The sequence below is a fragment of the Brachyhypopomus gauderio genome, unplaced genomic scaffold (assembly GCF_052324685.1).
Source record: "Brachyhypopomus gauderio isolate BG-103 unplaced genomic scaffold, BGAUD_0.2 sc114, whole genome shotgun sequence".
In the NCBI taxonomy this organism is placed as follows: domain Eukaryota; kingdom Metazoa; phylum Chordata; class Actinopteri; order Gymnotiformes; family Hypopomidae; genus Brachyhypopomus; species Brachyhypopomus gauderio.
This window is the reverse complement of record NW_027506935.1, coordinates 529005-549947: the sequence shown is the minus strand read 5'-3', so window position 1 is coordinate 549947 and position 20943 is coordinate 529005. Positions and strand designations below refer to the sequence as shown.

Here is a 20943-nt window from a genome sequence, read left to right as displayed (position 1 = left end):
AAATGCAATTATTAGTATTGTGATCACACATTGCTTTTGTGGGTTAGTTCAGCATTTTACATTTTTTGTCAAATTAAAAAAGGTGTAGAATAATTATGTTTGACTTGAACTTTACACTGTCAGTGGATTAGAGCCAAGGAAGTACTGCACACAGGAATCACTAAATGCTGCATTTGTGTGTTTAAAACCTGGAACAGAGCTAAACATTTGGTTAACGAAGGTATGGTTCTCTCTCTCTCTCTCTCTCTCACCTTTTTCTCTCTGACCCCCCCCCCCCCCCCCCCCCCTCAGGCCTGACCCCACGTCTGTAGAGCACATTTTGTCCCACCCTGCTTCATCACTCTTCAGTCCCATTATGGCTTTACTGGAAGGCACCCAGCAGACTGGCACCCTCATCCTATTCTCTATGTTCCTGTGGTCAATCACAAGGTCAAAGGAGGACATGCATGTGCTTCACCTGTGTCTGTTGCACTGATTAAAGTGGTAAGATAACAGATAAGTACAGACAAGATTAGAACGAACACACACACACACACACACACACACTGGTTCATTCTGAATTTTAGGTGTGACTGTCATTTTGTCATATCTAGTGATTGACTCAAAGGAAGCCCAACAGGCGAGGAGCTGAAGGGTAGAGGTGTGGGCAGGTATTGTTTCTGGGTCATCTGCTCCATTCCAAACAAAGGTTAAATGTTCACAAGTATGAGATTGTGAAACTGGAGTGACTGAAATCCAACTTCCTGTGCCCTACTTAATGAGGAGACTGATGTGGCTGAGTGCCGTTAGCTGATATGAAACCCGTCTTGCTTAGGTGGGATCCGCTTTCCTATTTTCACTCTCTAAGCCTGCTATGGAAACAGGTCGAAAGTGCTGTTTGTTTTTTGCACGTATGTGAGTACGTGCATTTGTGTGCGTTTGTGTGTGGGTGCACGTCTTGGGGGTGTGTGTGATAAATAGAATTCTAGAAATCTTTCCATTTCCCTTGTGTGTGTGTGTGTGTGTGTGTGTGTGTGTGTGTGTGTGTGTGTGTGAGAGAGAGAGAGAGAGAGAGAGAGAGAGAGAGAGAGAGAGAGAGAGATGTTTGAATATTCAGACATTGCTCATCATTTTGTGGGATCAGTACAGCTGCACAAACAGCTGGTCAGTGCAGGCGAGCTGTAAAGCTCCTTAACACCTTTAATGAAACACACAAGTTCTTCATTAACTGGGTCCTGTAGCATGTTCTCTGATGCCTCCTGCTCACCTGTTATTGTATCTTTCTCACAGCACTAAGGAAATTTACTGGCCTTATCACGTGGATAAATGCCATTTCATTCTTTCTCTGTCACCCTCTCTGTCACTCTCTCTCTCTCTCTCCTCTTTCTCTCGCTCTCTCTCTCTCTCTCACTTTGAGAAATGCTCTGACCCACAGAGCCAATGTGTGGTCTACTCTGCACTGGGTCCAGTGAGGTCTGCTTCACACAGGGTCCAGTGAGGTCTACTCAGCTCAGAGTCTAGTAAGGTCTATTCTGTACAGGGTCCAGTAAGGTCTACTCTGGACAGGGTACAGTGAGGTCTGCTCTGTACAGGGTCCACTAAGGTCTACTCTGTACAGGGTCCAGTAAGGTCTACTCTTTACAGGTTTCAGCGAGGTCTGCTCCACACAGGGCTCAGTGCGGTCTACTCCGCACCGGGTTTACCCAGTTCCTTATTGCCCAGTCTTCCCACACTGGCCCAGTAGAGGTATGTTTACTAGGATGCCAGGGCTCTCCAATATCAGAGATTTAACGTACATAACATGTGGTAGTACACAGTTCCTTAAATAGTTCATATAGTACATGTGATACACACACACACACACACACACACACACTAAAAAACATACTCAAGAGGGACCATGGTCAGGATCACATCCAGAAGACTCAAACACAAGAAATCATGTCTTTCATCCTCATCTGCTCATTACAGTATTGACCATAAATGTCAGAAATGTTATGAAGCCTGCGCAGAAGTCACCAAAGAAGACAACGGAGAGACCATCAGTTATAAAAAGCTGTTTCACAGAACCAGTAATGTTTCTGTGTACAGTTTTTATAGGTTGCAGAGAACAAATAGTAGGTAAATGAAAATATGTTCATTGTTATAGACCGTGTCGGTATTATATACCGGCAGGGGTGAGGGCGGGGGCAAGTGGGGGGTGGGGTTGTTGTTGAGATTAAAGAGGAGGGGCAACTGTCCTTACGGGGTAGGATCAGGGAAGAGTGAGGTGCAGTCTATATAGAACAGATTGGGAGCGCTTCGTGTACTGCTTAGCAACGTGGTTGGCTACTTCATATACAGCGTCACCGTGTCAGGGATTTAAAGCCAGACTGATAGATCATACCAGGCTGGTTTGAACGGATCCTCCTTTCGACATCAGAGGATGCTTTAAAAAAATTACACCTGAAAGAAGGCGGAGTTGTGGATCGTTTCTCTTTTAGCAGTGCCGGTTGTCAAATTGGGACATTCATCTAGTGGAATAGTCTATTTTTTGTTATTTATCGATAGTGTTCGAGTGGGTCAGGGTAAGCTGCTGAGTTTAATTTTCATATAACTCTGGGAGACTTTACGCCCTCGACTCCACCAAACAAACGGACAGATACATTCCTATTGGAATATTGTTGTTAATCTGATATTACATTGCGCAGTCATATTGATTGTCATTGTCATTACTGCTTCCTAATCGGAATAGACAGCTGCTTTCACGTTTCAATCTGCACTGCGAACACTGTGCATTTCAGGTTCTAGGTAGCTGTTTATATACTGAGCTTGTGCAAGTTTTCCCCTTATTACTCTGACAGACACATGATTATTCACCTTGTGCAGTAAAGGGGCGCGCGCAGCCCAAGCCAGGTGATGCTGTTATCTTCACCGTAGCCTTCCATGCGAAACGCCGTTCTTTCGACAAATATTTAAATACTGTATAACAATACAGATAAGCGCAATTAACACCCTGCTGGTGTCTGTGCCAGCTTTCTCTCCTCGCCACCCCGAGATACATGCGCCAGGTGTGAAGCAGAATTTTATTTCCGCAGCTATTTCTCTCGCCTGGTCTTAACGAGGCGGCGAATCAAGCGAGCGGTGCGTGCGTGCGGCACAGAAGCGGCGCGTCGCTCCATCACTCCGCCGTGTGTCGTGGCGAGGACTCAACATCTCAATCTGCACAATGACGGATGGTCCAAGACAAAGAACTAACGCGACAGCCACGGCCAGCGGGGATGGAGCTTCTGACTCCGGGAAAGCCGGCGGGGAGTCAGCCGTGGCGCTGAAGAAGGAGATCGGTCTCGTTAGTGCCTGCGGGATCATTGTCGGTTAGTGGTACATTTTTTGATAAATAGGGTTTAAATGGATGTGTAGCACATTAATTTGTGTAGTCATAATCATGTGTATAATGTGTATTTGCGAATCTACTGTTTTTCCGTGTCTCTATCGCACCCCATCCCCGTTTTGTTTCTCGGTCAGTTTATACGCCACCTTCACGGATGAGGTGGGCTCAACACTACGCTGGGTTCATGTGGGTGTTTTGTGGTCACTTTCGTTCTTTTCCGATTTATTTCCTCACGGTGTTTCCTGTCACGCACTGATAGCTGTATAATCAAGCCCTTTGCTACTGCAGAGTAATTCTCGTCTAAAGACCCATTTGACCCTTTTGTTCGGGCTGATTAAGCGAGTTGATCAGACAACACTGAAGAAGCCACTCTGTATCTGCATGGCTGTGACGTAAGGAACATTTTGATGTTGTCAGGTTTGTCAGTGTATCAAACAGTGGGATATAGGTAGGAAAGAACATAACTGTTGTCCATGACTGCTGATCTGAGACCGGTTTTGATTGTTAGTCATTTAGCAGCTCCTGTCTGCATTTGGACGAGTAGAGCTGATCACAAGTCAGTGTAACACTGCCACGTTGTTCTCGCGCGATCCTGAGGAACAGCGTTGAGCGGTGACCTTGAGGAGAAGCATGCCCAGGAGGTTTCCATGGAAACAAAATGGACCGAACATTTTCGAGGCATCTCTAGAGGGTTTTGCGCTTTGATCTCCTCCTACCTAACGCAGCATGTTCGTTGATGCAAAAGAAAACGTCACCTGTCTTATGACTTTTGACCTTTTATTAAAGCAAGTTAAAATACAGAGATCTCTGTACACAACAAAAGCCTAAACTACTCTACTCTGTGGTATTTGTGTCGCTTTGTGTGTAGGTCTACCTCAGACTACTTCTGTGTGACCCCCACCCTTTCTGCTCTGCCATGGGATCTCCGTGTCTCAGAACTTGTCTGCCTGTCTCTCTAAATAACTGCCTGCCTGTCATTCTGCACCAACCATTTTCACACATATTTTAGACATCCTGTTGTCTCTCTTACATCCTATGCTGCAAGTTTTCTATCGTTGCTTCTCTGCGCCCACCATAATACATCTGTTAACGCTTTGTTTGTCTCTAAGAGATTTTTAAATGCTACGCAGTTGTTTAATAAGGTGATGCTAATAAAATGCAGTTCCCCACAAGGCACATCGTTCACACTAGATGGAAGGTGCCTTTTTAATGTTCTGTAATTATACAGAAAATTTAGATGTTTTCTAGTGAAATTCATCTGGATGAGAAGGCAAGGGGTAGTTACATGCAGTGGGGATAAAGTCTGCTGAGCCACAACCAGTGAGCAAATGTGCTCCAGATTTTACTTGAACGTAACTGACTAAAGAACAGAGGTCAGTGATAACAGTGGAATTAAGGCTCATTTCATGCAATATTAAGTGTGGGCGGTAACATAGGCATTAACAGCCATTATAAAATACATTCCACCAAACCTTTCAGTGACTAACAGAGTCTAATTAACATTGAGTTTTTGGCCTTGGCTGGTCGGTCACTCACACGCTCATCACGTGAACCGTGTTATCAGCTAACGGTGGAATTACTTCTCCCAGGTCCTACAGGCCAGCCTTTGTTTGCAACTCACTTCACTGACTTTCTCAGAAGGCACTAAAAGTACTTCCAGGTACCGCCAGTCCAATCCCTACCCAGTCCAATCCCTACCCAGCCCAATCCCTACCCAGCCCTGTGCTGACAACACAGTAGCCTTGGTCACTTGACAGCTGGCCCCTGACCCAGATAATGCCTTGACAATAATGCTCTATTTCATTGAACTGGCTTTGCTGCGGGTGGGCCGGTCCTTTAGCTCGTGCAGAAGACTGAGAGGTGTGTGTGTGTGTGTGAGTGTGTGTGTGTGTGTGTGTGTGTGTGTGTGTGTGTGTGTGTGTGTGTGTGTTGGGGGGGGTGTTCTAGTTTTTATTGTTCTCTGGAATAATATGGAAGGGGAATGAAAAGCTAATTAAGGATCCAGTCAGGTGTGTGATGGAGGTGCACTGATGTCATGCATTCTTCACCTCTAATTTGCTCCAAATGTAACTGATTAGGTTCAAACACAAACGAGGAGGTGATGCCAGGACACTTGGAGTGCATCCAGGTGGGAATCTGTGTGGCTGAGCGCTGCATAGGAGGATCTGGGACAAGACTACTGTAGGCTCAGGTTCTGATGTTCTGTAGTCTTTTAGGTGCCTAGGTGCCTAGTCTTGATGATGTAGTGTTTGAGTGCTTCATGCTACATCTCAGTAAGGACTTTATCGGGGCTCACGTCAGGGCGGAGTAATGGCTGTGGTAAATCCAAACATTGTTGGTTCACGTCCCAGAAATAGCAAGGGGGATACAACTGCTACCTACGTTGTCCCTGATCCTCGGAGCCAGGCGATAAATCGAGATGTCCTCCGGCAGTGCGGCTGTTATCCTTGCTCTGATGTGCCTCTGAGGCATCATGTGGGGTTTGGAAGCAGAACTAACAACATCCTGTTGATGAGAAATTAAATAAGCACAAGCATTTTGGTTCTGCGGAAGAGATTTTTTGCAAACATATTGTCCATTGTAGGACACATACTTGGTTGCCATTGTTAATGTCTAATGTTAAAGAGTTGAAGTTAGCTACTGTAAACAGGATATATTCTGTTTGTGTGTAAAGTTATTTTAATAGAAAACACAAAGAGTTCAAGTTTCTTTGCTACAAATATATAAGCTATATATACACTGTGCTCCCACTGTGCAGAATACACACAATTGTTTAACAGGAACACCAACGGCCAATTATGTCATAAAAAAAAAATTATACATTGCTCATAGCACTGTGTACCACTAGAACACATCGGTCACATTCTTCATATCATATTCCCTTATTTCTGCTCTGAGAAAAGAACCCAGTCCTAAACATTACTGATCGATGACTGTTCAATGTGGGGAGGCCTCTGAACTGATGAACCACACCGAAGATCGTTCTTCTTCCTCCTCTCTCTCTCTCTCTCTCTCTCTCTTGCTCTCTCTCTGCCTCTATGCCTCCCTCTGCACGTCTCATTAGCAACCTGTAGAAGGACAGCCAGACTAACAGCGCAACAGGGGAGGATCAATAGGAGGTTGGAGGTGATTAGCAGGCACACGTCTGTGTGGGAGAGTTAGAATCACTATAGGACAACATAATTATGACTGTGATGAGTCCTTCTGAAATTGTATAGCTTCTGAACAAAACGCATGGAGGAAAAACAACTTAGAAGCTACAGATAAAATTTTTTGTAGAAGTAAAGATTGAATGACGGCTCCTCCGCCAACAGAAAATGCTATGACACTCTTCTAAATATAACATACCTGAAGTTTTAACAAGTTAGTTTGGATAAGAATGCATACTCACCCCTCACATTATTAAATATATTTAGATTCCTTAGCTGTAATGTAAATTCATAATAGCTGTCCACCAATTCTACATCAGTGGTTGGTTTCCGACTAAAACCAACCTTGTTATCGTGATGTTTTTGGGTGGGAGACCGTTTCAGCCCAGCAGTAAAATCTGACATGAGGAAAAACATTAGCAGCCCTGGTCTGACAAATCCACGGCTGTGCTGAGAAATGGACCAAATGCTGCCAGACCAGCAGCTGGCTAGAGACTGGGGCTCCGCGGAGCAGGTCAGCTGGCTAGAGACTGGGGCTCCGTGGAGCAGGTCAGCTGGCTAGAGACTGGGGCTCCACGGAGCAGGTCAGCTGGCTAGAGATTGGGGCTCCACGGAGCAGGTCAGCTGGCTAGAGACTGGGGCTCCGCGGAGCAGGTCAGCTGGCTGGAGACTGGGGCTCCGTGGAGCAGGTCAGCTGGCTAGAGACTGGGGCTCCGCGGAGCAGGTCAGCTGGCTAGAGACTGGGGCTCCGCGGAGCAGGTCAGCTGGCTGGAGACTGGGGCTCCACGGAGCAGGTCAGCTGGCTAGAGACTGGGGCACCGTGGAGCAGGTCAGCTGCGTCTGAGATGCCACACCTGATTAATGCACCTGTCAGATAAGTGTGCAGTGAGTATAGGGTCGACATAGGTGTGGCATATACAATAGAAAATGTATGTGCCATTTATCAGTTGGACTGGTACGGTGCAAGTGCACACTAAGCAATAGTGTATACAAACACACACACACACACACCCACACACACAACACACACACACACACACACACACACACACACACACACACACATGGAGAGGAAGCGAGGGGAAGCAGTGTTGGACAGGAAGCCCTGGTGTACGGGTATTCCACTGGAGTCAGCACTGTACAGATCAACTCACGCTGGAGCCGCACGCGAACTTTGTCTCGCTGTTTATGAGAGGCGCGGGAACCAGCCGCACACAGGCTGTCCTTCCACCGGGCTTAAAACCTCTGGGCTGCAGATTCTGAGGATGCAGACAGAGCAGAAAGAGCCGGCTAGATCCGGTCTGCTGCCTGAGCCTTGTCTCAGTAAGGCGCTATATGATTCTGTAGATTATATGAAGTTGCACAATCTAGCATTGGGATTAGTGTAATAAAAGAGAACCAAAAAAGAATCTAAAAGATCAGGAGCCAGTAGTCTCACTAATGATTCACTAATGATTCACAGTCTCATTGGACATTAAGAGTAGCCTGAATGTCGGAGAACCACTTCAGACGTGCCAGAACCTTAAGTGCTAGCACACTTTATAAAACCTTAATAGGAGAGAACACAGACCCATTTAATAAATAGCTAGTATCTCCCCTGCCATCCACATCTAACAGTCACACATGAAGACATGAAGGATTACCTTGTGTGTGACCTTTGGCACAGTTATCTATGTAAGACATGAGCACCGCTGTCTGTGCTGCTAGTTGGGACTGGATTGGATATCATTTGCCATATCTGACCTTTGAACTGCAGGGATGTGAGATCTCTTGGTTCAACTGTTTGGCGGTTGAGGTTAGCATTTCAGACGGAGATGCTAACCCTCGGCCCGCATCAAAGAAGATCAGCTACTCGTGCTCAGCACCCAGAGGGAAATTCAGGGCTTCCCAGGGACAGCAGTCACGCAGGGCCTTGCACATGTACCAGACGTGTATTTTCCTTTGGTCTTTGATCCCGGAGGCCCTGCTCAGAAGGAATGAACATGTGATGGGTATGAACCCTGTCAGGCTATTGTTCCTTATTAAAACATACATGTGTGCAAGCATGCATAGGCCTAAACTAAACAGTTCACAAGCTGTTGGAGTGTAAGTTCACTCAGTCCCCTGCTAGTCCCCGAGGAGATGTGTGTAAAACACACACACACACACACACACACACACACACACACACACACACACACACACACACCCGACTGTACCCCTCCAGGCTCAGCTTTGATTCAGCAGATTACTCCTGCTCTTTGCTGGCCTTGTGCTTTCTCTCCCTTGTTTTTGACATCCTCGTTTCCTCGTGATTCGCACGGCCAGGATCATGCCTTTTGCTATCTCATCTCATCTGTTTTTTTTCTTTAAAGAAGCAGCGTATGACATTAATCTCCTCTCTCTGTGGGCAAAAAAGTGTTTTTACTGTTGCCCTCTCCTTTGAGTTTCCTCCTTGCCAGACCCAGAGCACTTTGTTGCCTGTTATGTCTGTTTTCTAATTAATTACCATGTGACCCTCTAGTAAAGGACACTGATTGACTTACTGAGGGTAGTTGTTTTTGCTGTTTGTTGCTGCATGTACCTGTTACGCCATCATCTCAATCCAAACTGGATCTTCTGAACTCTACGCTGCAACCACAAACCATAACTATTCAGATCCTCCTTTAAAGTCCAGCAAAAGATTAATCTTTAAGTCATGCAAGTCAGTCCAGAAAAGCCAACTGGCTCGCCCAGCCTGCACATGGGACGGGCTGGCGTCTCAGGTTTGGCTCCGTGAGACAGGATGGTACTAATTCAGCTCCTTCCACATTTCCCTAGGAAACATCATTGGCTCGGGGATCTTCGTCAGCCCAAAGGGTGTGTTGGAGAACGCCAGCTCCGTGGGCCTGGCCCTCATCGTGTGGATCGTCACTGGCGTCATCACGGCCATCGGCGCACTCTGCTACGCCGAGCTGGGCGTCACCATCCCCAAGTCCGGGGGCGACTACTCTTACGTTAAGGACATCTTCGGAGGACTGGCAGGGTAAGGGAGGGAGTTCCAAAAAAAAAAAAAAAGCGAGAGAGAAAACAACTGTTTTGTAAACTGTTCTACTATGAAGATTAGACATTAGGGGCACAGATAGAGAGTAAACATTTCTGTACTGGTTAGTTGTTTATTTCCCTACTGACCTGAGTGGTGCAGACAGAGCAGAGAGTGTTGTGTCGAGTGCGGGATGCGGGATGCGGGACCGCCCATGTTTCATTTCAAGCTGCCTCGTCACAGGACTGAACACCCTACCATGTTTACAGTCCTAGAAAATATCAGGAATACTGAATTTCCTCAGGGTTCTGTGAACATTTTCTAATGCTCTATAGCTGTTTGTTTTGACTGGTTTTCAATTGATTAGATTTGATTGTATTACCTGTGAGAGGAGCTCATGTCCTCACAGTGGCATGTGAGACAGGCAGCAGCAAGCTAACAAGGTTATCAACCTGTAAACTGTAGACGTGATGACGTCCCCTTAGAGGATGAATGGAAATCGGCTGCTGTGTTTCCCGTGTTGTTTACAACCTTTTGTTACAGTTTGTAATAAGCATAATAAGAGCAGCATTAATGATGGATCTAGTGTGTACGCTTCCCTTATGCGTATAAAAGCAACACCAGAATCAGCTATCTGTCCACAGATCAAGGTCGAATGGTTGCCTCCATGGATGCCATGTTAGCAATTCAAGTAATGATGATGTCGGCGCACTGAGTCTTATCCGGAAAGCGCATTGATCATTGATGGTCGTGTCAGCCTGCTGACGGTCATGCCAGTGAGCGGATGGTCGTGCCAGCGTGCTGATGGTCGTGCCAGTGAGCAGATGGTCGTGCCAGCGTGCTGATGGTCGTGCCAGCGTGCTGATGGTCGTGCCAGCGTGCTGACGGTCGTGCCAGCGTGCTGACGGTCGTGCCAGCGTGCTGACGGTCGTGCCAGCGTGCGGACGGTCGTGCCAGCGTGCTGATGGTCGTGCCAGCGTGCTGATGGTCGTGCCAGCGTGCTGACGGTCGTGCCAGCGTGCTGACGGTCGTGCCAGCGTGCTGACGGTCGTGCCAGCGTGCTGATGGTCGTGCCAGCGTGCTGACGGTCGTGCCAGCGTGCTGATGGTCGTGCCAGCGTGCTGACGGTCGTGCCAGCGTGCTGACGGTCGTGCCAGCGTGCTGACGGTCGTGCCAGCGTGCTGATGGTCGTGCCAGCGTGCTGACGGTCGTGCCAGCGTGCTGACGGTCGTGCCAGCGTGCTGACGGTCGTGCCAGCGTGCTGATGGTCGTGCCAGCGTGCTGATGGTCGTGCCAGCGTGCTGATGGTTGTGCGTACGTGTGTTCCAGGTTCCTCAGGCTGTGGATCGCCGTGCTGGTGATCTACCCCACTAACCAGGCTGTCATCGCTCTCACCTTCTCCAACTACGTGCTGCAGCCCCTGTTCCCCACCTGCTTCGCCCCGGAGAACGGCCTGCGTCTCCTCGCCGCCCTCTGCCTGCGTGAGTCCTGCTGCCCCACGGGACTTGGGGGGGTGGGGTGGAGAGAGAGAGAGAGGAGGAGAGAGCGGGTGGAGAAGGGGGGAGAGAGAGGGAGGGGGGAGAGAGAGAGAGATGGAGAGAGGCTGAGTTTGATGCTAAAAGAAGCTCAATGAGTTAAGAAAAAAGTGTAAACACATTATGTCAATAATTAACTCGATCACCTGTTTGTGATTGCCTTGCTGTTTTCTTGTTGTTGTTGTTTTGATATTCATACCAGAAGGTCTTGGTCATGGTGTATGTAATGATGGTGTATGTAATTTTATAGTAATAGGGCTAGGTTTCCATAACAACTCACTTCAAAAAGTCCTTGGAAACAAACAGAACCCCAAACAGCATGTCCAGACACATGAGGTATTGAGAGCTGACAGACGTAAGAAAATGAAGGGGGGGCGTGCCTTTGAGTCCACAGACTTGGAGCACGACCTTTTGACAAACCTCACACTCATGTCAGAAATACTGCAGGATGAGTGTAGACATATCTTACACACACAGAGGAACAGAGAGAGAGAGAGACACTGATACTGAGCTTGAATCTGCCAAGTAGACACAGATATTGTCAATATAGTTTTACTATGGCCAAATGCAGTAATGGATCTCACTTTATGGAGTCGGTTATGAGTTTGTTATGATTCTGTGCACACAGAAAAAAATAAGACATTTGATAACAATATCTTGTATTTATGAAGGAGATCACGAATCCATTGATCTTCAGTCAGGGACTGGAGTGTGTTGTTGCGTGGTTGGCAAACAGCCACTGACCTGGTTTTACCTGTTTATCCCAAACTCTTGCAACAGGAGGAACAGAAGGGCTGTCCCAGAACACTACTTCTGTTTTCCTTCTTAGGTTTCTCAACACTGAGACATCAGAGGGGTGGGATTGTCCTTGGAACGCTGCGTTCTGGTTGGCTGTGGCAGGAAGGAGTCACTGTGTTAGGAGATGTTCTATTGGCCAGATGTTGTCAGGCAGCTGAGGAAAAGCTGAACAGAGGGTCCTTCTTTGATTTGTGCCCATGTTTTTGTTCTTGGTCTGTGCAGGAGAAAGACAGTAAATGAAAGAAGGTTCACAAAGGAAACGTTGCAGATGGCAATTCCCTTTAAGACCTTATCACACTTTAGCTCACTCTTTGCTCAAAAAACTTTCTTGGTGACTACATGGACAGACTGGGGTGGTTTTGTATGAGTATGTGCAAAAGATTATGTTACAGAATGATACCTGGAGATGCTATTATGTTTGTTTCTGTTGACCCCAGTGTGTTTCTGTGTCTGACACACTCACTGCCGAAAAGGCAGATAACAGAAGAGAAGTAAAGTAAGAGAGTACTGTGTGTGAGTGTCTCCCTCTCCCTGAGTATTAGAAAGGCTTGTTTTATGGTGTGGGTGTGCTTGCAGGGATCCGTTTTACTACGTATCATATGTGCAGTGGTGGATGATGGGACGGCTGTGAATGCCAGTAATCCGAGTGTTTTTCTGCCTTACTAAGTAACACATGTCCACTCTTTGGGGTAGATTACCTCACTGGCCAATCTATTGACTAATCTCTCTCTCTCTCTCTCTCTCTCTCTCTCCCTCTCCTTCTCCCTCTCCCTCTCCTTCTACCTCTCTCATTCCTCTCACTCTGTCTCTCTCGCTCTCACCCCCCTCACCTTCTCTTTCTCTCTCCCTCTCCTTCTCCCTCTACCTCTCTCGCTCTCCCTCTTTCTTTCTCTCTCTGTATAGTGTACAATTTCAATAACATGTGAAGGGTCCTCCCTCAAAGGCATGCAGTTCATTACCCAGAATCCATTGCTTTTATCTGACAACAAGACTTCAAGAGACTTTTGACCAGGCTGCCCTTAGCACTCTTGGCCGGAGATAAGTTGAAGGAAGAGCTAGTGTAAGAGTAATCTATATATTTGACTTAAGGATTGCCCTTAGGTCTTCCATTGTAGGCATCATTCTGCATGGACTTGTTATCATAGTGCACATATCTGCACTATTGTGTTACATTTCCTTTGATGGTATATCTTTACGGTTGTGTAGAATATTTGAATCAACAAAGGGCTATGCTTACATGTAAACAAAACGCCCTTCCGATAAAAACGTTCGTTGCTTGTATCTCCTGAGGCGCTAAAAGCCGTTGAAGAGCAGGCGTGTGCATGAGTGTGTGAAAGAAAAGTGAGAGTGATTCTCTGAGGAGTGTCTTCCCATTTAACGGTTCAACACACAACAGCGAGAGTGCTTCTCCGAGGAGTGCCTTCCCCTTTAACGGTCCAACACAGAACAGTTTGTACACGTTTCATCAGATGACCAGAGAATGGGAACAGATTGTGCGTGTCTGCCTTACAAGTTAACAGAGAGGGGGGAGTCACTATGGTGAAATGTGGGGGTGTCCGCATTGAATATGCAATATGGGCACGTGTGTTCAGCCAAAACAGGGAACCGGCAGAAAGTCTGCTGTCTAAGAGCGCATGAGAAGTCTGTGGGTCGACATTCACGCTGAGGACACCGCAAATGAGCTGGAAAGGTTGCCATGACCCCTGGGTTTATGATTCGTACTGCACGTTGGTCACATGTTCCTCCATGAGAGTAGTGGAGAGCACATGGTGGGGTGTGGTCCACACTGGCCCACCCACATCACCCTGCTTCCTCTTGTTTTGAGCAGGAGACTGAAGCAGCTGGACATGCATTGCATGAATTGTCATTTATTCCGGTCTTTATGTTATATAAATCATGCGGGAAGAACAGATGTAGGATTAAAGATATTTCATCTTTAAAATCCCATTAATGCGATTTTTTGGATGGGGAGGGTATGACCTGAGATTAGCGCCTCTGACATGCCTGATAACTACAAGCCCTGCACAACTATACAATCTATACAACTATACAGTGCAGTTTATCTGTTTCATCTAAGTGCATTGACCTTGGGAGAATGTATTTAGTTACGGAGTATAAAATGGTTGGGGAGTAACTGACTAACTCACCTGCTCTTAGAATCGCATTAAAATTCAGCATGACAAGACTGTACAGTTTTCTGGTACATGATTTAGCACACTGTGAAATAAATGAACCAGTGATCTGTCAGCATATAAACCTTTTTAGATTAGTCATAAGCTTAATCTGTGACAAGCAAAATGACTCACAGGAATGTAGTTTGTCAAATATTTGTGCTTTTCTGCTCTGAAGCTGCAATGTCTCTATCATTAAATTTGCTGTTTCTGCTGTTTCAGTGCTGCTCTATGTGAAAATGTGTGTGTGTGTGTGTGTGTGTGTGTGTGTGTGTGTGTGTGTGTGTGTGTGTGTGTGTGTGTGTGTGTTTAGCATACTAATGTGTCCCTCTCTTCCTGCTGCAGTGGTGTTGACATGGGTGAACTGTGCCAGCGTGCGCTGGGCCACGCGTGTACAGGACATCTTCACCGCAGGAAAACTGCTCGCCCTCATCCTCATCATCATCATGGGAATCGTGCAGATCTGCAAGGGTATGAGCTGTGTGTGTGTGTGTGTGTGTGTGTGTGTGTGTGTGTGTGTGTGTGCGTGTGCGTGTGTGTGTGTGTGTGTGTATGTGTGTTGCTCACCTCTCTGTACCGAGGTCATTCTACTCTTTAGATTAGAGTGAAATGAGGACACAGATGTTATCGGTTTCAAAACCTCCGGCACTGAAGTAAAGCTTTGATAATTCAGTTTTTATAGCCAGAGTGTCACTGGGGTCAGATAAGATCACAGAGTACACAGGAGGAGTGATGAGGGGTGTGATGTGGGGTGTGATGAGGCGTGTGATGAGTATTGTGATGAGGAGTGTGATGGAAGGTGTGAATGAAACCGTTAATTCAGAAATTGTTCTGACATGACTGGAGCAACAGCTTACTCCAAACGGCAAAAAACGCAAGGAAACAGGACTGACGTGTGCTTGCTGCGTGTGCACGTGTGTGTACTGACGTGTGCACATGTGTGACTTGTTGATCATGTGTGTGAGGTAGAGGATGATGTGTGAGGGAGGGAGGACAGATAGAATGAAGAGGTCAAATGTCAAGGAGAGCACAGTTACACCATTCCCAGGCCTTTATATCTCAATCTGTGTGATTCAATAGTGACTTTTATTAGTGCTCTATGAGAAGATGTTGTCCTGGTCGTGTTTTGTGATGTGGTTCTTTTCTCTTTTTGCAGGCGAGTACTACTGGCTAGAACCAGCCAATGCCTTTGAGCCCTTTCAGGACTATGACGTGGGGCTGATAGCGCTCGCATTTCTGCAAGGTTCTTTTGCTTACGGAGGTTGGAACTTCCTCAACTATGTCACGGAAGAGCTGGTGGACCCCTACGTGTAAGATTCACACCTGCGCTATTCTGGATCTCATACACCTGATAGCACGTCTGTCTTAGTCAGTGTAGAGTTATGTAATACACTGGGCTCAGTGGATGTATTTTTCACTAGTCACAGGGTGCCAAGACCAACAAACTGCCCATCTGTCCCAATGTGCCCCAGAATGCTCTCCAGTCCCGGCCAATCACACCACCGTTCCTCTCCAGTCCCAGCCAATCACACCACCGTTCCTCTCCAGTCCTGGCCAATCACACCACCATTCCTCTCCAGTCCCAGCCAATCACACCACCATTCCTCTCCATTCCTCAAACCAGCCAATAGAAACACAGAAGCAGCACTTATAATGCTTGTGTGTGTATTTAAGTTTCTCTTTCTCTCTGTTTCTCCCTCTTTCTCTGTACAGAAACCTACCTCGCGCTATATTCATCTCTATTCCCCTGGTGACCTTCGTTTATGTGTTTGCTAACATTGCCTATGTCACCGCCATGAGTCCTCAGGAGCTGCTGGCATCCAATGCCGTTGCTGTGGTGAGTATCCTCTCCTCCAATTAGACGGGATCAATCTGAATATTCTTAATATTCTGTGGCATATCTAACTGAGTATCAATTGTTCATTTTCTCACAATTGATACTGATATCGACTCCTGAATGCAGCCAGTATGTCATACCTACACATATGCTTTCTACAGTGTCAGTTCCACAAGTTAAAATGCATCTGACAAAATAAATTCAACAGGCCTCCCTCCTCTCCTCCACCCTCCCTCTCTCTCTCTCTCTCTCTCCTCTACCCCCTCACTCTCTCTCCTCTACTCTCTCTCTCTCTCTCTCTCTCTCACTCTCTCTTCCTTCTTCCCTCTCTCATCTTTTGGTCATCACTCTTTTTGCTCTCTCCCAGACGTTTGGTGAGAAGCTGTTGGGGGTGATGTCATGGATCATGCCCATCTCGGTGGCCCTGTCCACCTTTGGGGGGGTCAACGGCTCCCTCTTCACCTCCTCTCGGTCAGTCTCTCCATTCCCTCCATCTATTTATTTATTTCTCCAACGTGTCCTCTTTTTCCCCGTATGTTATCATTCTCCTCATTACCACTATCACTCCCAAGCGTCGATCCCTCAGTTCAGATATGTTGTCTTCTGCCTTTTACGCTTCTCATAATGAGGAGTACCGTTTGTGCCGGTTTCTTCTTCTGGCATCTTGTCTGTTTCTCCTTCGTCATTCTCTTCTTCATTCAGTTTCCTCAATCCAGGTGTCCTACAGTGTGTAAGTATAACCGTGTCTTCCCATGGGTCAGGTTGTTCTTCGCCGGAGCCCGAGAGGGTCATCTCCCCAGCCTGCTGGCCATGATCCACGTCAAACGCTGCACCCCTATTCCTGCCCTGCTCTTCACTGTGAGTCTCACACACACACTCGAGCTCTGCACCCTCTGTCCCCTCTCTGTCTCTCTCTCTCTCTCACACACACAGACACACCCACACACACACACAACTTCATTGTACTTAATTCACTGTGCAAGAATTGCTAAATGCATCAGAAAGTTTGAACTAAGAACTAATTCAGCCCAGTTCAGTTGGCCCATAACCTTTAAACCTTGGAAATCTAAACTGGGTTCTTTGTGATTTTCTTCTGCAGTGTATCTCAACCCTGCTGATGCTGTGCACCAGTGACATGTACACACTGATCAACTATGTGGGGTTCATCAACTACCTCTTCTACGGTGTCACTGTCGCAGGGCAGATTGTACTACGCATCAAGCAACCAGACATGCATCGACCTATCAAAGTATGTCTGAAGAATAACTAATAAAATCATTTAGTAAAATATTAAACCATTTTTCACATGTATCATGTATGTGTAGCACAAGCCAAATCTAGCATTACTGTGGCAATACTTAAACACGTAAACCCCACTAGTATTTTTAGAATATCTTATAACACTGAGCCGTTTCCTGATCTCAGATCAGTCTGGTGTGGCCGGTGATTTATCTGCTGTTCTGGGCCTTCCTGCTGGTGTTCTCCCTGTACTCTGAGCCCGTGGTGTGTGGCATCGGCCTGGCCATCATGCTCACCGGCGTGCCCGTTTACTTCCTGGGCGTCTACTGGGACAACAAGCCCCAGTGCTTTGATACGTTTGTCGGTAAGTGGCACTGAACCTTTCAGTAATGCCTTCGCGGCTATGAGACTTCCTGCCTCACAGCTGCAGGTGTTTAAGGATCGCTTGTCCCTCTTGTGTTTCCCCGCAGATAAGATGACGTACGCGGGGCAGAAGATGTGCATGGTGGTCTACCCGGCTGAGGAGGAGAAGGCGGAGAGCCCGTCTGGAGGGGACGCCATGGAGATGAACGTGGAGTCAGCCTGCTTGGCAGAGGCAGAGCCCAAGAAACCGTCCGACTGCTGAGAGCAAACGCAGCGGGCACACCGGCCACATGCACGGCGGTCACGTGCACAGCCGTCACGTGCACAGAGGAACACAATGCTGCGTGCCGGACTGGCACTAACACACACTGGGAAAAAGGGGTAAAGACTAACACCGCACACACTAGTACAAGCTCCTGGTCTCTGAACACGCCTTTTGCATGGAAGGGTGGGCGGAGCCAGAGGTCAGGAGGGCGTGGTTAAGGGAACTGGATGTACACCTTTACATTTTCACTTGGCATATGTCTTTCCTCAGTGGTCTCTGTATGAATCACTCAAGCACATCAGTTCATCACTTACCACGGCAACTGCCTCCGCCTCTTTAGAGTGCCTGGTATTGCAAATCCTCAGAAGTCCAGGATGTATATAAAATACCGATGTTTTAGTAAGGTCTGGCGGATAAAAAAAATACATTAGTGTTATTTACTACAATTTATTAAAATAATACCTTGAAGATGTCATACCTTTAACAAAGCAGTAACTATGGTAACCACACTGATGACGCAGTCCTTGCTCAGCGTTAAATGACTCAGACGTTTGCTGTAGCCCCTCACCCACACACTCCCCCACACACTCCTCCACACACTCCCCCACACACTCCCTATACTGCCACACCGACGTCAACAGGGTCACTACATCGTACAGGATCCTTCACTTCCTGTCAAATCTTTTTTTTTTATGGTTGTTTGCTTTGATTAAAAAATAAATCATTTCAGTTACAATAACACACTAAGAAACATTTCAGGATTTGATTCCAATTTTATTTTTTTTTCCTTCATCTTTCTGCCTTAATTGTCTTGACCTGATTGGTTATTTGTACTGATTGGTTATTTGTACTGCGTTCCAGCATTGTTGATGTTTTGGTCTTTTGTCAGTCACATTGTTTTTTTTTTTGTTGTATCCAGGTGATAGCTCTGGGATTTCTTTTTAATGCTTGAGATAGTATATTTAAAGATATATATTTCAGTACCACATTTTGTGGTTTAGTGTAGTTATTACCAGACTCTTTTTCTGGTGCAAGTACAATTCTAGGTCTTTTAATTGCCTTAATTCTAATATGATACATAGAGCCTGTGCATCTGTAATCCTCTCACTATTGAACATTTTTATATATATAAATATAAATATATATATTTGAAGATAAAATATATTTAAGAAAAAAAGAATGTAAAACACAGGCTGTAGTAGGTTTGGCAAATCAGACTGATAAAATAGGAGCAATAGAAAAATACCCTTCTGTTATGCCACAGATTTCTTTTGCATTCATAAATCCTGAAACCCTATACAGCCCACACTCTTTAAGTGCATGTGTTCCATTGCAAATTAAATTAACTAAATAAGTCAATTAAAAATAACTCTAAGTTTCATGAAAGTCACTTTTGGGGGTTCATGCATTGTCTCTACGTAACAATATATTTTTTAGAAAAAAAAAAACCCCTACACTACTAAACAAATGTAAATGGAGTCATGTTGTGCTATATTTGCAAAATTTTGGGTCTACAAATGTTAAATGTGATTGTGGAAAAAGACTTGAACAGGCTCTGCTTATGTATTTAGAGCTGGATAAAATATTTCATATAAAACTCTGAAATTACACAGATGTATTATACATGTTAATGTGGGTGCAACAACAAACATGAATGAACGGGCCACGCCAGCCCTCTTACTGACCTGCTGTGTTACGCACAGACTGCTAGATCTACACTGCCACTGTATCATGAACACCAGGACTCCACAGCCTCTTGGCCTGTTGTCTACGTTTGCCGCTGTTCACCCAGTAATCACCAAAGACAAACCAAAGCCAGTGGGTGGAACAGCCTTGAAGCTAGGTGTTGACATAACCAAGCATCAGTGCAGAAATCTCAAACTGTCTCTTGTGAACAGGTTTTTACAGATGAAAATCCTACATAGTATATAAACGACATTTCAGCACCATAAACCAAACGTGTTCTGTGCTGCCACAGCCTCGTGTCCGTTCCTGTACGATTGTCGTGCATCGTGCGTGTGTTCAAGTCACGAGTTAAACATCACAAACATGCAGAATCGGAGAGGAGAAACAGGAGATGTACACTATTCAGCTTGAGTCCAGTACAGTGGAACGCAGCGGTCATACTGCTGCTGTCTTCACAGACGCGTGGCCACCACACATTTATGTATTTGCTGACCCAGATTTGTCTATGTGATGTCAATCCTATACTTAGATAATACTTTGTCACTGCAGAAAGTGATTGTCACTTTGAGTGTCACTTGTAACGCCCCCTTTCCCCCTCATATATATAGTAAATGTGTATAGGTGCTGTAAAAAAAAAAAAAGCAATAGAATGTTATACCTGATTTTCAGGGCATATTCAACCCTGTAGTAATCCCTTCTTCATCAGGTCTGCACTGTGCATCTCTGAGCCAGGGGACCAGTGCTCTCATTTGTACCACTGAGCTCTGTGCTGATTCCCAGTGTACTGACATGAATACTGCAGCCCACTGTCCATAAACCCAGTGGCGTTCTACAGATTTAGTCTGCTGTGGTCTAAAACGATTTCATATAGAGAACCATTGATGGTGTGTTGTTTAACACTAAACTGATGAGGTCCTGAAACAATTAAAAATAACAATAAATAAAAAAACTGTTTCCATTTAATCAAATTAGAGCAGAGAAAATAATTACTTTACTTTGAATGATTCCTTAATGATGGCCAAGTTTTAAATGACAGTACAGTCCTGGGCTTAATCATGAAAACCAGCAGAGAGCTTCTCAATGTAGGAGCCGTGCTCTAATGTTGCAGAGAACCGCTGACCGCCAGGGCAGGGACCGTCTACTCCCACAGACGCTCGGAGATGGGGCGCCGACAGCCATGCACAACCCGTAAGACGATGCTCATTTGACGTGTCCTCAGTACGTAACCTACCATCAGCAACAAGTGATTGATGTTTGTGGTATTTACGTGTTTGTCACATTATGTTTAGCGCATTTCTTCTATTTCTGTTATGTAGGTATGGTATATTGGCAGTTTGGCCTAGTCATTTAGTTATGTCATCTCACACGTGTTGTTTCTACTGAAGCTATGTCATTTCTTATGGGTTTTGTATGTTTCAAGTGTATATAATAAGAGAAAAATAAATCTATACGCTGGAGCTACAGAGTGGCGTCTATCCTTATATGTCTAAAAAGGTTTGTTGTAAACAGCGCCCCCTACAGAGACAAAACGGTAAGCTCAAAATCTGTGG

At 45.9% G+C, this 20943-nt stretch overlaps 1 protein-coding gene across 1 annotated transcript; it reads left to right on the top strand.

Annotated features, from left to right (window-relative positions):
- Window positions 1-2262: 2262 nt before the first annotated feature.
- On the top strand, window positions 2263-20850 carry LOC143497871 (large neutral amino acids transporter small subunit 2-like). The gene is made up of 12 exons (XM_076993484.1): window positions 2263-2546; window positions 3057-3332; window positions 9298-9502; window positions 10829-10980; window positions 14349-14474; window positions 15160-15313; window positions 15717-15840; window positions 16208-16311; window positions 16602-16698; window positions 16940-17089; window positions 17266-17443; window positions 17550-20850. Exons 2-12 carry the CDS (start codon window positions 3188-3190, stop codon window positions 17702-17704), a joined length of 1590 nt encoding a protein of 529 aa, XP_076849599.1. The 5' UTR covers window positions 2263-2546; window positions 3057-3187; the 3' UTR covers window positions 17705-20850.
- The last annotated feature ends 93 nt before the right edge of the window (window positions 20851-20943 follow it).

Coding starts and splice junctions, on each gene's coding strand:
- LOC143497871 (XM_076993484.1), top strand. CDS start 3,188: ATGACGGATGGTCCAAGACAAAGAACTAACGCGACAGCCACGGCCAGC. Junction 9,503..10,828: donor ATCTTCGGAGGACTGGCAGG/GTAAGGGAGGGA, acceptor CGTGTGTTCCAG/GTTCCTCAGGCTGTGGATCG. Junction 16,312..16,601: donor TCCCTCTTCACCTCCTCTCG/GTCAGTCTCTCC, acceptor CCCATGGGTCAG/GTTGTTCTTCGCCGGAGCCC.